The sequence below is a fragment of the Saccoglossus kowalevskii genome, chromosome 3, assembly GCF_978046115.1.
Source record: "Saccoglossus kowalevskii chromosome 3, keSacKowa6.1, whole genome shotgun sequence".
Classification (NCBI taxonomy): Eukaryota; Metazoa; Hemichordata; class Enteropneusta; family Harrimaniidae; genus Saccoglossus; species Saccoglossus kowalevskii.
Genome location: NC_140643.1, coordinates 44766593 through 44785338, shown reverse-complemented (window position 1 = coordinate 44785338; position 18746 = coordinate 44766593). Strand labels below are relative to the sequence as shown.

Here is an 18746-nt window from a genome sequence, read left to right as displayed (position 1 = left end):
TGCATGGCACAGTTTCCATTAGTTATCAAATTTAGGATATATAGTTTTGTTTATAGTAATATAGCTGGATTATGATTGTTTAACATTTGTATCTGATCATCAAACAAGTACTTGTCCATATTGCTCTGGAACAGCATTAATTGAAACAAAATCAGCCATTTTGAATAAAAGTATATATCTATAACATGTTGTATAATGATTTTATAAAATTTGAACATAATCAGTCAAAGTATGTCAGAGATATGGCTCTAGAAGCCCATTCATTAAAACAAAATGGCCACCAGTCAGCCATTTTAAATCAATAAAGTATGCATCGAGGTCCTATAATGTCCATTGTATATACCAAGTTTGAACAAAATCCATCTGTAAACAGCCGAAAAATACTTGATTTTGATGATTTTTCATTACAAAAATGGCTGCCATGCGGCCATCTTGAATCAGATCGTGAAACAAATTGATGTGCATATGTATAATATACGTGTGAAGTTTGAATGTAACTGGTCCAGGCATGTCTAAGATACAGGTCCGGACAGAGGTCAATCCCCGGTTTTTGGACTGCGTCTGACAAGCATTCTTACTATTGAAATAACTCTTCTGAGTGTCTTTCTGCAAAGATGGTAATGTTCTGTATTATGAGATATTAGTTATTTACATGGTTACAACTCATTGTTTATGGGGAGAGGGATGAATGGATACAAAACCATTCAAGCATATCAAATATGGTTGTTTTCATGGCAAGTTTAACTATGCAGGAGCAGTCCGTGACATGAATTGAAGTGATGCTAGTACTTTTCAAGAAAAAGTTGATATCATAAAAATAAAAAAGATATTGTCACAAAATAGACAAATCTGGTAGCTGTTTTTTCAAGAAAAAGTCATTTCCATCAGACATACAGATCTAATAAAAAAAAATTCTTAATATTACTTGAATACTAACCTCAAATGCACTGTAAAACATGTCCATTTCGCTAATAGAAAGTATATTCTCACAACGAGATTAATAGCACTAATTTAAGATTACAGTTTGTGTATGTTAATTCATGCATTGTGTCAAAGTTAAATATAGTACCGGTATATTACGTTCTTGAATAATTTTCACAAATGAATAAAACCATTATGTGTAACAAATTTCAGTCTCACATTCAATCTTCTAAAAGTTTCATATTTCGAAATTACTGTTTGAAAAATAACAAAAAAGTATAATCCGTTGGCTGCTACTAAAACGTTTTATTTGTTGCATTGCACTGAGGGGTACAGATGATAAAAGTCATAACAATGACATAAAATTCAAGAATGGACAGATTGATTGACACAAATACATAAAGCAATACTTCAATTTGTTTGTTTGTTCAGTGACATTTCCCTAGATGTCCAATTCATTGTACAAGTTGTCCTGTCAAACAACTGTACCACTGTCATGGCACTTAGTTCCTTGTTTATCACATGTTATTTAAACTAGAGATCTAAAACTCCTTGTGGAGTACATTATATCGCCAACTACATGTATTATAATGAAAAGATTAAATACAGATTAGGTTGTAAGAAGTCTACCTAAAATTACAAAAAGTGAAACTGTGTAAGTCATAAATTCATTTCATTTACTACAGACAAATAATACTGATAGTACAATATAAACCAGTCATTGTCAATGACATAGTCCTTGTTAGTATATATATTAAGTATATATATATAAACTGATGTGTGTGAAGTTTAAACTTGATCGATCCATGCAAGTCAGATATATGGATTTAGAACTGCATTGCAAGTCAGCCTGATGTTTATTACCTGGTAAGATCTCATTATGTTCAACATCTATTTTAAATTTGAACAGAATCTGTACATGCACGACTGAGATCCAGTTTCGTAATGGTGAAAATGTGTGATTTTGATGCATCTTGAATCAGATCATGGAACAAAATCTTGTGCATATTTCCGTTATATTGTTTGATGTATGTGTGAAAATTCAACTTAATTGGTCCAAGCATGTATACAGCTGGATATGAACGCACACACAGAATTCAATCCATAAAAAAAATAATAGTAACTCATTTCCAAGTGAAAACAATGTATACAATGTTCACTTGATTCCATAGACTGGCCTTAAATTATCACAGTGGCACATGATTCTCCAGACTTCTTCAAACTATGATTAGAGTGCCAGTTTGAATCACATTAGAAATCTTACCACACTAATGCAGACAAATGTTCATTTAGAAAATTATCTCCTAGGAGACAAATTGTGAGTTTGACAAATTTTAACATACATTCAATGTTTTATCAATTTGTTCTCATGCTTGTCATTTCTCAGTGGCAACAATCTTTAATGTTCTTTTTCAATTTTGACAGTGCTGACTACTCCCTCTTCTTTCAGAATATGCAGGATAGGCTCGTAAATTTCTTTCTGAAATGGAACTACCATGCCTTTCTGTTCAATTTCACCTACAAATAACAAATATGTTTATAGAGATTACTGGCATAATTCAGATCATGTATCATAAAAAAATATTTACAGATTAAAATACTTTTTAAAATACATTTACTCTTTATTATTGCAATAGTATGCTGTTCAAAGTACCTTTAATTGAAGGACATACAAACTAACAGATTCATTTATTGTCACAGATGAATTGAAACTTGGTCTGTCATAGACAAACCTTGGTCATTTATGTAAGTACATGTACAACACATTCCAAGCATAACGCCCAAGTTAGCCATCACCTGGATTTGGCATTTCATAAAAACTACAAACATTTGACTACAAACAAAAAAGTATTTGTATTTGTTTTGCCTTTTGAGATGATCACTAATGAGTAATAGCAGTTACACATATACACACATACATCTCTGATACTAAAAATGACTTGTAGTGTGAAATGACAGTCCATATTATGTAAATGATGCTCATCAATACATTTATTTATGAACCTACCTTCCAGCAGCATTTTAGAAGCAATTGCACATGGTAATCCTACAGTCTTGGCCATTGCAGAGTATCCATCAGGGTCGCCATATACAATTAAATCAATGTGATGTGTTTCTCTTGTATCATTTGGCCATAGAATGCCGATATCATGTCTCATAATAATCATGTCACGTTCACCAGAACCTGGAGAGAAGAATTCTTATGATTGTGTGGATGTAACAAGAAGTTTGGTGACCAATACTGATTGTCATACATGATGAACAAATTTCACAATTTCAATGAACCCTTGAAAATGTGATAGTCGATACAATTTGTTATCACTATAGCAACAACTGTTTGAATACAAGAGTTTAACATACCAGCTGAATTAACAATCTTACAAGTCATTGTCAATGACACGTCCCTGTTCCGTTCATATTTGAGTGACATATACATTCAAAGCAGATCATGACCGAAATGCACCTGCATATGTACAACACATTGTACTAAATCTGAACAAGTCATGAATGACACTGCCTTCGCTAGTTGTCATTCTAAAGTTGCATGGACATAAATTGGCAAACGTGATTTCTATGGCATTTTCAAGTTTATAGCACTCTCCATCCAGGTCAGCATTATTCTCAGCAAGGAAACCAGATAGCACCAAACCAGTACAACAGGTAAAATGACAAGGAAGTATACAAATCAGATCTGCAAATATGTAGAGTCAGTGTTGTGTCTGTTTGGATAAACTAGTTTGTGGCCCTGGATTAGTTTCAATATCTCTAATAACGACAAGATTACTTCTCATACGACAATGATACAAATAAAGTGCAAAAATCCAGAAAAATATTATCAAGTTTTTATTATCATACATTAATATTAACAAATCGTGTGAAATTTTATGTACAGAGAAACACATATTTATGCTTTGGTTGACAGAACTTCTCAAAGTAAAAAAAACAGGACCTGCGAAACTTTATACAATTGTCAGACACGCAGTGAATAGTACCGGTATGTTTTTGTAATACATGCAGTTCCAGTGGCTTTGCTTTCTGCGAAAAAAAATCTGGCTCTGCACCTGAAAAAAAAAAAAAAAGAACATTTAGCCCAAAGTAAGCAGAGGTTGTAGCATATGTGCTCCCATTGGCTGTTAGATTTAATTAAAAAAGATATTTGAGTCTTTTTAGTACGAAAAAATATTACTTAATAAATTTATACCAGCCAGAAAGAAATTGCAGTTCACACTGTACTATTTTAAACATGTTCTACCAAAGTCTAGGATGAACTAATTCAACAGTCTGTTTCCACTCTACAAAGTTGTCAAATTAATATTTACGGGATTCTGCAAAAATAAAATATTAAGAATGTGTAAAAAGCCAGAGTACTTATGTTTTCAATGTCATTAAAATCTGACCAGGGATTTGCCGAAAATTTCACTTGAGCTGAACCAAATGGATGCCAAGCTATCAAAAGAAATAAAAAAAAACTATTGAGAAAAATACAAAAAAATACATTTAATATAAAAGCAGATAGAAGTGTATAAAAAACTAATCAGCAGAGGTAGTGATCATGTAGGTAACCTAAGAGTATATCAAATTTCCTTTGAACTGGATTGCATTGTCTCAGATTGGCTGCTAATTTGCATATTAATTTGCATACTAATTAACATATTGTAGTTGTATTAAAATAATATACAAAATAATATCCGGAGTTTTGAAAAAAAAAAATTATGACTATTAAGTCAACATCATTAAAATTGAGGATTACGTGAATTTGACCCCCTCCCTAAAATTGTTTCACATATCCCTTAAAAACATGGCCGCCGTTAAATTCATCTCAATCGAGGTCCGTAATTTATTTTCCTGCTCATAATGGAGATAAATTATGGTAGCTAAACATTGAAAGTGCCGAAATAAATAGCTGATTGGGAAAATGTGTCTCTGTTGACAGAGCTTCGATTTACCGATAAACTTCAACACCGCATGGAGCATGGAAGTCCCGGTCACGAGTGTAGTAACGCACTCGGGTATCATATTTACTTCAAAGGTAATTTAAAAGTGATGATAGATTCATTGATATTGAATTACAGTACTTTTCAATTTCATCATTGCTTTCAAGCAGTCACGGTTGGCCGAACTTGACTTGTGTTTTCTCGATAATTCTAGTCTAATATGTCGTCACGAAACCAAGTTTCAATTTGCTAGCAGTTGCCAATGAACACCGGAAATAGCAATCGTACATAACAGAATCACGATCAGCGTGTTCTAAACTTTTACGTTTTTATTATTCCAGCATTTTATATGCCAAACGTTATTCCCAAGCCTCCTAAATGACGAGATAAACTTTCGATTTACACATTTCATAACCAGTTCTTGAACTAATAGCAGGACTGTTTTTCTGGCAAAGTGTGACACTGTGCGATCGCTAGTTTCTCACTAAAGTCAGGACACAAAAGGATAAATCAAAGTTCATAATAAATACCATAAGCACAGTTTCTTACCTTTGAGATAGAATTTAATCTATGTAAGCCTTGTGCAAAGAAAGATACAGTCCCGGAATACAATATCCTCAGACGAAATCGACGGCGATTTCCTCAGCGGTTAGACTGGCACATGCGCAATACGGTATGCCAGTTCTCTTGCGAGATGTCGTTAAAACTCGGATTTTTCCGGCAAATTTCGGCACTTGTACTAGTAAAATGTTGAAAATCACAGAAAAACACAATGAAACTTTGGCGAATCAAAAAAATACTTGGCGTGCATATGTATGGCATTGAGAATTACATTTGCACCAACTTGGAAAAAAATTGGAAAGAGCATACCAAAGTTATAAGAGGTAAAAGACGGACGGACGGAACCCAATCTATAAGCCTTCAGCAGACTTCGTCTGCGAAAGCTAACAAAATCCATCCATGCATGACTGAGATCCCGTTCCGGAATTGTGAAAATATGTGATTTTGATGCATTTTCGGCCTTAAAATGGCCATCATTCAGCTATTGTTAAGCGGATCATGAAACAAATGCACATACATATTTGTAACATGATGTACCTTGTGTGTGTGAAGTTTGAACTTGATCAATCCAGGCATGTCTCAGATACGGATCCAGAACTGAATTCTTTAAAACAAAATGGCCGTCAGTCGGGCATTTCAAACCCGACTAAAAAGTGTACAATAATTAGGCTTGGGGAGTTTATTGCTATAGTAACATATCAACTGGGCGTATATTTATTTATATGTGTACTCACTGTATGCTAAATTGGAATCCAAATAATAAGACAATGTATCAAGTGGCGTCTTCCTTTTCAACACTGGAACATCCAATAACAGCCCAAGTCTGAAAAAAATACAAAATTTGAAATACAATTTTCATATGCTGTTTTAATTGTCTATTGTTTAACAGTGAGTATTTAACAATAAGTCACTTTGTCACTTAAAAAAGAAAAGACTACTGTCAACTGACTTAGACTATATGAACATACTTTTCTATAGCGTCAGTTCTCATCATATCACATCCAACACGTTCGTATACCAATTCCTTTAACAAGTCTGCTGGGACTTCTATATCTTTATTTAGCAGAATACACAACAGCTCTTTCTGTATTAAGTAATGCAAAAATATGTTAATATTTTACCACTACATAAATACGTTGTCGTGATAGGTTAGTAGAATGTTTTAAAAATAAATGACAGTTAAAGTGGTTTCTAGTAATTAAGAGTACAATCTCACCCATGTAATTGGTGGTGCAGATGGTTGTAATGCACTATGCTCATCGACATCAATCAGACCTAACATAAGAAGACCTTTAGCAACGCTTGTATAACCCTGAGAAAAAATAGAGAGACATATCGTGACAGCTAATGATGTTCGTTCTAAGAATTCTACATCTTGGATCCCAGAAAACACTGTCATTTGTTGTATTAAAGACTCCAGTGAAATATTCCCTGCTAAAATTTTCCGTGATGCATAAAAATCTCATCAAAGGAGTAAAAGGATTTACAGTATTAAGTTCATGGTGTTTGTTGACATCGTTAGACCAGTATTTCTTCAGGTAAATAAATACATGGTACATGATCATACTTACCTTGTACCTGAGTGTACCTCTGAGGATTGTAGTGGCAGATGGGATATTATAAGCTTCTTTATAGATGGTTGAATCTCTATTTGGAAACCCTTCTAAATTGAAACCAGGCAAGAATTCCATATCTTTGGCACTGTCTAGGAGTGCACCCCCTCGTGGTATGTATACTTCTTCACCATTTATCAAGTACTTGGCATCACTTAAGGTGTTAAGGAGGACACCACGAGGACTCCAACTGTAGTAAGAGTAAATTACATGACTTGTTAACAAGGATTATGACCTAATTTCTTTCTTTTTATTCCTTCCATTTTATTATGACCGGAGAGCGACCACTGTAGTATACAATTTGACTATCTGAGTACATGTAAAGATACACACATAATGCTATTTATATTAAAAGTTTCAACTGTATGACATATAGAAATATACATTGTTTACCGATTATTTAAATTTCAAAATCATTAACTAGCCTTGTCATTGGATGTTACCAAAATGACTTGATATAACTCTAAATAATGAATGTGATGTTCACAGAGCACACAAATGAAAAACTGTGCCATATATTAATTTCACATCATATATGACGTTATTATTAATATTTCAGTTCAACACAAAGTCTCTATAAGGCCAAAAAGAAAACTTATGTTGTTATGTTGCCCTCTAGTCGGTAAATTGAAAAAAATAAGTCAGACGGTCGAATCAGCCCAAGGTTCACTTACCCCCCCCCCTTCCCCAGAGACCCTTGGGATCAAACAACGGTCCGGGATCGTTAATTTTTAGAGGAAACACTTTTTTACTGCTTAAAATGGTGAGTTTAATAATAATAATTTAATATTTGGGCTTATTAAAAAAAAAAAAAAAAAAAAAAAAAAAAAAAACGCGACCTGATATTTTATATTTATCAGTTGGTCGCTGAGGGCAACAAAACAATTTTTTTTTGGCCTAATTAACAAAAATTGTATACTACCATATTAATTACTACATAAACATGTAGCACTGCATGTACTTGCCTGAATTTGTATCTGAGCGGATTGTCAGAGTGTTCCGGTGCCGGTATTCCACCACAATATGAAATGAATGATGTAATCTAACAAAAACACAAATATTTAAAATGTAGACAAGCGACCTCATGATCAAAACGACATGCTGTCTTTGTAGATTGTCCTTCTGAAACAAAGTTGATATTATTCTATAATAATAATAATACAGTTTTAACACTGTAATGAAATTACAAATCTATTTTTGGCTGAAAGTAATAAAAGGTAAAGTAAAAAGGTAAGTAAAAAACAGAACGTTAAAATAACATAAGGATTGGTAGAAAAAATTCATGTAGTTTGTGTTTTTCAAAACACACTCTCAGATACTGTGTCACATGTCTAATTAGTTTAGGATTATTAGTATTAATAATGATAATAAACTTGTCAATATTGTTTTCGGACTGGAAAGTGGAGATTTCCTTGGTAAATTCAGTGTACATAATATCCCTTTCATCAGTGTAATAGCTACAGTCTGTAATAAAATGAACTTCGTCTTCAATACTGTCGCTCCTACACTTATCACAAATCCTGTTCTCCAGTGAGATTTTAGGTCTCTTATGTCTGCCTACTTCTATTTTGAGTTTGTGACAACTAAGTCTCAATTGAGACAGTAATTTAAAATGTTGTCTATTATTTAACAGTTGTAGGTATTTAGCTGGACTAATAACACTTTTAAGTAGACTATAAGATCTGAGTTTGACATCTGGTCTCTTGATATTATTAATCCATATGTTAGTATAATGGTTTTTAATTTTCTGGTACATTACTAGAAACAGTCTGGATATCAATATTATACAGGTCTTTAATTTTGTTAATGTCTTCCAACCATGATTCTTTATAGCAGTTGTTTTCAAGTTCTTTAACTGCATGGAAAGTAAAATTAATTGGACCATTGTTTTTAATGTTTTGGTAAGTACATGACAGCTTGAATTTGAATCTTTGCCTGCCAGTTTCAAGCCTACAGCCTATTGTACTACTTCTGTTATTAATATTCAAAATGCGCCTGCAATATTTTAGGTGAATTTTTTCAGTAACAGTGGTGTCCCACTTTTCTGTCCTAACCGATATACCCCATAACTCAGATGCATATAGTAAAATAGGTAGTTGTAACATTTCAAAAAGTTTGGTCTTAAGTTTAAAGTTGTTGAAATTGTTATCATAAATCCTAGCCATCAGTCGTTCTGCTTTTCTAGCCTTATCTGAGAGTCTCTCCATAGTTTTATTTAGGAAGCCATTGCTGCTTAATGTCACACCCAAGTATGTGAATGTCTTGATATGGTTTAGTGTCACGTCACCATAAGTAAAAAATGGATCATCAGATCTCTGCTGGATTTTAGAAAATGTCATGGTCTTAGTCTTAGTGGTGTTGACTTCCAAGCCCCATTCAGTAGTATAATTATGAAGTGCGTAATGTCTTCAAGATGTTTGTTGATTCTTCCATTAAGTATCATTGCGAAGACACTACTGGTTGAAATCCCCCCTGTAGTTTCCTGGATTCAGTGGGTCATCTTTCTTGAGAATTGGAGTAATGGTGTTTTTATTCCACATATCTGGATATGATCTCGTGTGTAGGATATGATTGTATAATTTTTGAAGTGCAGTAATTAACAGTGGAGTGCTGAACTTCAGCATTTCACCTGGAATCCCATCCATTCCTGAAGATTTCCCAGTTTTCAATTTTTTGAGAGCCTTACTAATTTCTTGTGTTGATATCTCCTTGTTTAGAGATATGTTGTGATTATTGTTTTCCTCCTGTCTGAGTAATTGGATGTTCATATCATGTTGTCAATTTATCGGTATGTTGGAATTATTACTAATGAATTGGAAATGTTTTATCCATTCCTCATGTGCAAACATTCATTTTCGTATAGTTTTTAATCACTTTCCAGAAGTCCTGGGTATTCGTCCTGGAATTCAACTTGTCAATATTCTCATGAAAGATTTTCCTCTGTTGTTTCTGCAAGTTCTTGACATAATTTTTAAAAGATTTTTTCTTTGAATGGTAGGCATGTCTCATTGCTGCGTCTTGTGGATTCCGCTGAATGATGTTAACTACTGCTGCAACTTTGAAGAGGGTAAAACAAAATTTGTGATCAGATGTACAGTACTCATTCCGCCCAACCTCCCGCTTTTATAGCTTTTTTTCCGACCGCTTATCGCTTAATTTCCGACCGCTCGCTGCTTTCCGACCGGAAACCGACCGCTTTTTTTCCGCTCGCTCGCGTTCGCTTTTGTTCGCTCGCTCGCTCGCTTTTGTTCGCTCGCTCGCTCCTGCTATGACTGGCTTCAGAAACACCGTCCGCTTGCCAACCGACCGCTGGAGTAACAATGATCGTACATTGTATGTATAAACTTAAGTTTTTATTCGTAATAAATTTAGGTTTTAATGACGATTCAAAATACAACGCCTATTGCTTCTCTGTTTTGGAAAAAAAGACGCCTTCAAATCACTTGACACATTGTAACGTTTGCTACGCAAGTCGAACTGTGACCTGTATTTACATATTTACGTCCTTGTGTGTGTAGTTCAAGCAGCTATATAACTGGTCAATCGCGATATTATTGAGTACTAGTATTTGTGTGTTGTGGTTGTGTGTTTCTGTGTGATTTTGACTAAATTTATTCCGAACGGCGCTCAAAATAATTTGACACTTTGTTATTTGCGAACGCAACTCACACTATGACTCTTACTCAATTTGCACAAGTAATACGAATGCTGTAGTTCAGAAAATCTATTGGTTAACTTTTGATCGTGTCTGGGTTCGCAAAACAAAACTGCACATATAATTATCGCATAGCTGAATTTCTACAAATCAATTGGACTTAAACTACTAGTATAATGACTGTGACGATTAATCGCTTGTCTGATTACATGTGACGACGAATTATTGGATTGGCAGCAGCCGGACGAAAAATGAAAGATATCTCGGAACGGTTAATTTGTTGAGGAAAACAAAACAAACGCAGCCAGTGATACATTTTGAAAACAAAAATCAGAGGCAATCAGAGGCGCCGACCACGCGCGTTAGAAATAAATAAAACATCTGTTTTAGTATGTTGTGACAGTCTCACCAAACTCTTTTACTCGCGCAATATAATTATGTTAATTTCCCAAAGCACTTATATTTAATACATTGACGAAAAACACCGCAAGAAAAAATGTAAATCAGGCTTATAATTACAAGTAACTCTACTCGAACGCAATGAGTGAATTCGAGAAAAAATATGCTGATGTGAGAACAAGCCATATACCCACGGAGTACTCGCTAAAACATCGAGAAAATGTGTCATTTCAAAGAGCACCCTTACAAATAATGTCTGCGATTGTGTGAACATGATAACGTGCAAACAAGGAACAGAGCTCGTGGTCCACCAAGGAAACTTAGCGATGACGCAGTTTTAGATGTATACGGCTGTTGAAAACAGAGACTCCTTCGTTCTCATATAAGCAGGTTCACGTGGATGTATCATTTTCAACTTTTACCAACAACGCTATGATAATAAAGACATTGTGAAATTATTTTGTTTTTATGTAGAAAAATACAGTAATTTTACCAAGTAAAATCATATTTATTAAAATTGTTGTTCATACATGAGTTGTCGAACACACTACATAGTTTGTAATTTCATCCAGCTCCTTTCAGTCACGATTCAAGACAAATAAAAGGCACAAATATAGATAATATAGCAAATTATTTTTTTCTGTAATATTCGTGTGTAATCAGTAATTATGAAAAAAAAAATTATGGGTACATATGGAATACATTTCGTTATGAATTATTCTTAATATCAATTTCTAAATTATCTTGTCAAAATCAGTTTTTTTTCAGGGTTTTTCCCCCAAAACGAAAGAATTTCATAATGTCGGGAACGAGAAGTTTTTGTTGTTGTTGTTATTATTATTTATTGGGAACGGAAAGTCTTTATCGTAGTGCTCCGCCTCGGTTGACAATGAGCTCTTCGGGTCGCTAAAACTGTATGTGCACCTCTGTTGGGGTGAACATTTGTATTATTATACTGAATAAATCTTAGAACAGAAATGGTGGCACTCAATCATGGCAATCTTATAGGTCATCGTTAGAAAGATTTTCGGAGGCAAATTTAATCTTGAAGGATTGCAGGAAATTGACCCTTAACGATTCATCATTAATCGGGATTCAGGTACCATAGTGTTTGTAACAGAAAAAAAAAAGGTTTTCGCGGGGGATTTTTCATGCAAACATTGTGAATGGTTCCCCGACACTGATTCCTGTTAACTTTCAATTTTTCTAAGACGCGGCAAACCCTGCTCATGACCGGAGACGTCGTCGAGATGCAGGTGCGATTCCTCTTAGCAACGCGTTCTATTTATTTCCAAAGCGTGTGGTCGGCGCCTTTGATTGCGTTTATTTTATTTTTTTTTATTCAAGTAATCTATCACTGGCAGCGTTTGTTTTGTCGCGTCTCACAACTTAATGTCCAAGCTGACTTTGTTTTGGCTGTAAGTGAACTACGTACAGCTCCTGAAAGTATTTCGCCCAGAGTTCGCAAAAAACGGAATACCCTGCAAACTTTGAATCCTTTATTTTATAACGAGACATTGGGCGCAAAAATAAAAACCATAATTGTAATTCAACAAGTTTATGTAACGTGTTAGTCCGCTTGCCAGCCGCCTAGTTAAAAAACGCGATCTCCATTGATGTCGGCTTCGACAACTTCGGACAAGTAAGATGGGCGCTGGCCGACATTACATTTGCAAGTATTGTATTTGTTTGACAAATTTTACACTGCTGTCATTCTATAACAATCGATTGGTCGTTTTTTTTTCAGTCTTACTATTCCTGCAGATATTCTTCAATTGTTATAGGTGCCATATATTTACATATCTACAACTTGACCCGTGTTAAACCCAAACCATGCGTGCATGACAACCGTCACCCTATACACGGTTACTCAATGAATACCATACTATACAGTAGACATTTTTAGCTCTCCACCAAAAATTGAATGGTTTTATTTCATATTAGTTGTGTCTGTGTCAGTGTCGTATTTGATTTCACATGTTTGGTTCGATCTTGTTTATGGTGGACATTATTGCTACGCGTATGTATTATTACCAATTTTATATGGCCGTGTGATCTACCGTATTTTTTCAACGGTCGTCCTATAAATTTTTGATTGTATTTATTCTTATTTTAACATCATAACAACAAAAATGACACACTTGTACATGAAACAGTAGGTAATGAACTGTAAATGCGGGCGGTTGCTCTGTCAGGCGAGCGAGCGAGCGAGCGAGCGATTGCGCGAGCAGATACTTCCGGATTTGCGCGGTCGGAAAAAAAGCGGAAATTGCGCGGTCGAATTGAACAAAGCGAGCGAAAAAAAAGCGATCGAAATCCGGAAGCGGGCGGGAGGCTGGGCGAAATTAGTACTGTAGGTGTGTATGCTTTTGTTTTATGTTAACATTTTAATCAAGTAATTAAATAGGTTAATATATTGTTGACTTACACTTCCACCATTGGCCACGGCCTCATGAAAGCACTTCATAGCAAGCATATGATCAATACCAGGATCAACACCTAATTCATTTAAAACTGAGATACCAGCATCTAGTGCTCTGAAATGGTACATGAAAGATAATAGAGTTAAAATGAGATTACGTCAGGTCAATAATGTAACTATGAATGGCACATATAACCCACATACACATATGTTGCTATGCATAGTATAAGTAAGCACATATAACCCACATACACATATGTTGCAATGCATAGTATAATTAAGCACATATAACCCACATACACATATGTTGCTATGCATAGTATAAGTACATATAACCCACATACAGATATGTTGCTATGCATAGTATAAGCACATATAACCCACATACAGATATGTTGCAATGCATAGTATAAGTAAGCACATATAACCCACACACACATATGTTGCTATGCATAGTATAAGTAAGCACATATAACCCACATACATAATATATGTTGCAATGAATAGTACAAGTAAGAAAATATAACCCACATACACACATGTTGCTATGCATAGTATAAGTAAGCACATATAACCCACATACACATATGTTGCTATGTATAGTATAAATAAGCACAAATAACCCACATACACATATGTTGCTATGCATAGTATAAGTAAGAAAATATAACCCACATACACATATGTTGCTATGCATAGTATAAGTAAGCACATATAACCCACATACACATATGTTGCTATGCATAGTATAAGTAAGCACATATAACCCACATACACATACATGTATGTTGCTATGCATAGTATAAGCAAGCACATATAACCCACATACACATATGTTGCTATGCATAGTATAAGCACATATAACCCACATACACATATGTTGCAATGCATAGTATAAGTAAGCACATATAACCCACATACATATATGTTGCTATGCGTAGTATAAGTAAGCACATATAACCCACATACACATATGTTGCTATGCATAGTGTAAGCATATATAACCCACATACACATATGTTGCTATGCATAGTATAAGTCAGCACATATAACCCACATACACATATGTTGTTATGCATAGTATAAGTAAGCACATATAACCCACATACACATATGTTGCAATGCATAGTATAAGTAAGCACATATAACCCACATACACATATGTTGCTATGCATAGTATAAGTAAGCACATATAACCCACATACATATATGTTGCAATGCATAGTATAAGTAAGCACATATAACCCACATACACATATGTTGCAATGCATAGTACAAGTAAGCACATATAACCCACATACACACATGTTGCTATGCATAGTATAAGTAAGAAAATAAAACCCACATACACACATGTTGCTATGCATAGTATAAGTAAGCACATATATCCCACATACACATTATGTTGCTATGCATAGTATAAGTAAGCACAAATAACCCACATACACATATGTTGCAATGCATAGTATAAGTAAGCACATATAACCCACATACACACATGTTGCTATGCATAGTATAAGAAAATATAACCCGCATACACATATGTTGCTATGCATAGTATAAGCACATATAACCCACATACACATATGTTGCTATGCATAGTATAAGAAAGCACATATAAGCACATACACATATGTTGCTATGCATAGTATAATTAAGCACATATAACCCACATACACATATGTTGCTATGCATAGTATAAGTAAGAAAATATAACCCACATACACATATGTTGCTATGCATAGTATAAGTAAGTACATATAACCCACATACACATGTGTTGCTATGCATAGTATAAGTAAGCACATATAACCCACATACACATATGTTGCTATGCATAGTGTAAGCATATATAACCCACATACACATATGTTGCTATGCATAGTATAAGTCAGCACATATAACCCACATACACATATGTTGTTATGCATAGTATAAGTAAGCACATATAACCCACATACACATATGTTGCAATGCATAGTATAAGTAAGCACATATAACCCACATACACATATGTTGCTATGCATAGTATAAGTAAGCACATATAACCCACATACATATATGTTGCAATGCATAGTATAAGTAAGCACATATAACCCACATACACATATGTTGCAATGCATAGTACAAGTAAGCACATATAACCCACATACACACATGTTGCTATGCATAGTATAAGTAAGAAAATAAAACCCACATACACACATGTTGCTATGCATAGTATAAGTAAGCACATATATCCCACATACACATTATGTTGCTATGCATAGTATAAGTAAGCACAAATAACCCACATACACATATGTTGCAATGCATAGTATAAGTAAGCACATATAACCCACATACACACATGTTGCTATGCATAGTATAAGTAAGAAAATATAACCCGCATACACATATGTTGCTATGCATAGTATAAGCACATATAACCCACATACACATATGTTGCTATGCATAGTATAAGAAAGCACATATAAGCACATACACATATGTTGCTATGCATAGTATAATTAAGCACATATAACCCACATACACATATGTTGCTATGCATAGTATAAGTAAGAAAATATAACCCACATACACATATGTTGCTATGCATAGTATAAGTAAGTACATATAACCCACATACACATGTGTTGCTATGCATAGTATAAGTAAGCACATATAACCCACATACACATATGTTGCTATGCATAGTATAAGTAAGCACATATGTCACACGCAACGTAATATTACCGTAATTGGTATAGTACAGGTGTGATGGTTCAAATACCAAAATGGCAACAGTAACATAAAGACTTCCCTGGTGGCGATGATAACATACGAACACGGAGTCAACAGATGAGGTTTCAACTGGTACTGGTATTATTATACTCTGCAAACATCAAGTACAATAACTCGGTAAAACTCCAAACCTCCAATAACTAGATACTTAAACTCCAACACAATTCAACGAGATCTCCGATCTGATCTCAGTGCTGAACAACTCCCCTATATATACTCACACTGTCTATAAATAGACCATTACATCAGCATACATAATGAGTCTGGAACTTACTACAAATTTCTAGAATGTTCCATTACCTATTCAACCAATTTCTAAAAATTCCACCCAGACACAGTACGGTTCTAGAACATTCTCAGTCACACGGAAGTGGTAAACAAGTCGTATGCGACAACATATAACCCACATACACATATGTTGCAATGAATAGTATAAGTAAGCACATATAACCCACATACATATATGTTGCTATGCATAGTATAAGTAAGCACATATAACCCACATACACATATGTTGCTATGCATAGTATAAGCACATATAACCCACATACACATATGTTGCTATGCATAGTATAAGCACATGTAACCCACATACAGATATGTTGCAATGCATAGTATAAGTAAGCACATATAACCCACACACACATATGTTGCTATGCATAGTATAAGTAAGCACATATAACCCACATACACATATGTAGCAATGAATAGTATAAGTAAGCACATATAACCCACATACATAATATATGTTGCAATGAATAGTATAAGTAAGAAAATATAACCCACATACACACATGTTGCTATGCATAGTATAAGTAAGCACATATAACCCACATACACATATGTTGCTATGTATAGTATAAATAAGCACAAATAACCCACATACACATATGTTGCTATGCATAGTATAAGAAAATATAACCCACATACACATATGTTGTTATGCATAGTATAAGTAAGCACATATAACCCACATACACATATGTTGCTATGCATAGTATAAGTAAGCACATATAACCCACATACACATATGTTGCTATGCATAGTATAAGCAAGCACATATAACCCACATACACATATGTTGCTATGCATAGTATAAGCACATATAACCCACATACACATATGTTGCAATGCATAGTATAAGTAAGCACATATAACCCACATACATATATGTTGCTATGCGTAGTATAAGTAAGCACATATAACCCACATACACATATGTTGCTATGCATAGTGTAAGCACAAATAACCCACATACACATATGTTGTTATGCATAGTATAAGTAAGCACATATAACCCACATACACATGTTGTTATGCATAGTATAAGTAAGCACATATAACCCACATACACATATGTTGCAATGAATAGTATAAGTAAGCACATATAACCCACATACACATATGTTGCTATGCATAGTATAAGTAAGCACATATAACCCACATACATACATGTATATGTTGCAATGCATAGTATAAGTAAGCACATATAACCCACATACACATATGTTGCAATGCATAGTATAAGTAAGCACATATAACCCACATACACACATGTTGCTATGCATAGTATAAGTAAGCACATATAACCCACATACACATATGTAGCAATGAATAGTATAAGTAAGCACATATAACCCACATACATAATATATGTTGCAATGAATAGTATAAGTAAGAAAATATAACCCACATACACACATGTTGCTATGCATAGTATAAGTAAGCACATATAACCCACATACACATATGTTGCTATGTATAGTATAAATAAGCACAAATAACCCACATACACATATGTTGCTATGCATAGTATAAGAAAATATAACCCACATACACATATGTTGTTATGCATAGTATAAGTAAGCACATATAACCCACATACACATATGTTGCTATGCATAGTATAAGTAAGCACATATAACCCACATACACATATGTTGCTATGCATAGTATAAGCAAGCACATATAACCCACATACACATATGTTGCTATGCATAGTATAAGCACATATAACCCACATACACATATGTTGCAATGCATAGTATAAGTAAGCACATATAACCCACATACATATATGTTGCTATGCGTAGTATAAGTAAGCACATATAACCCACATACACATATGTTGCTATGCATAGTGTAAGCACAAATAACCCACATACACATATGTTGTTATGCATAGTATAAGTAAGCACATATAACCCACATACACATATGTTGCTATGCATAGTATAAGTAAGAAAATATAACCCACATACACATATGTTGCTATGCATAGTATAAGCACATATAATCCACATACACATATGTTGCTATGCATAGTATAAGTAAGCACATATAACCCACATACACATATGTTGTTATGCATAGTATATTAAGCACATATAACCCACATACACATGTTGCTATGCATAGTATAAGTAAGAAAATATAACCCACATACACATATGTTG

The 18746-nt window shown here is 34.2% G+C and overlaps 1 protein-coding gene and 1 long non-coding RNA gene across 2 annotated transcripts in view; both read right to left on the bottom strand.

Moving 5' to 3' along the window:
• Positions 1 to 1207: 1207 nt before the first annotated feature.
• The window catches only part of LOC100367386 (alpha-aminoadipic semialdehyde synthase, mitochondrial-like), a 34792-nt gene continuing 17253 nt past the window's right edge, over positions 1208 to 18746 (bottom strand). The window contains exons 15-22 of the mRNA XM_085497256.1: positions 13513 to 13621; positions 7996 to 8072; positions 6989 to 7220; positions 6634 to 6729; positions 6386 to 6501; positions 6152 to 6240; positions 2930 to 3106; positions 1208 to 2439 (exon numbers count right to left, since the gene is read on the bottom strand). Of these exons, the coding sequence (XP_085353382.1) occupies positions 2321 to 2439; positions 2930 to 3106; positions 6152 to 6240; positions 6386 to 6501; positions 6634 to 6729; positions 6989 to 7220; positions 7996 to 8072; positions 13513 to 13621 (1015 nt within the window). The 3' untranslated portion in view covers positions 1208 to 2320. The remainder of the gene's footprint in view (positions 2440 to 2929; positions 3107 to 6151; positions 6241 to 6385; positions 6502 to 6633; positions 6730 to 6988; positions 7221 to 7995; positions 8073 to 13512; positions 13622 to 18746) is intronic.
• Positions 3751 to 5591, bottom strand: LOC146748012 (uncharacterized). Its single transcript, XR_014929006.1, has 2 exons — positions 5406 to 5591; positions 3751 to 3983 (listed from the first exon to the last, which is right to left on the bottom strand). It is a non-coding gene; the product is annotated as an uncharacterized LOC146748012 (long non-coding RNA).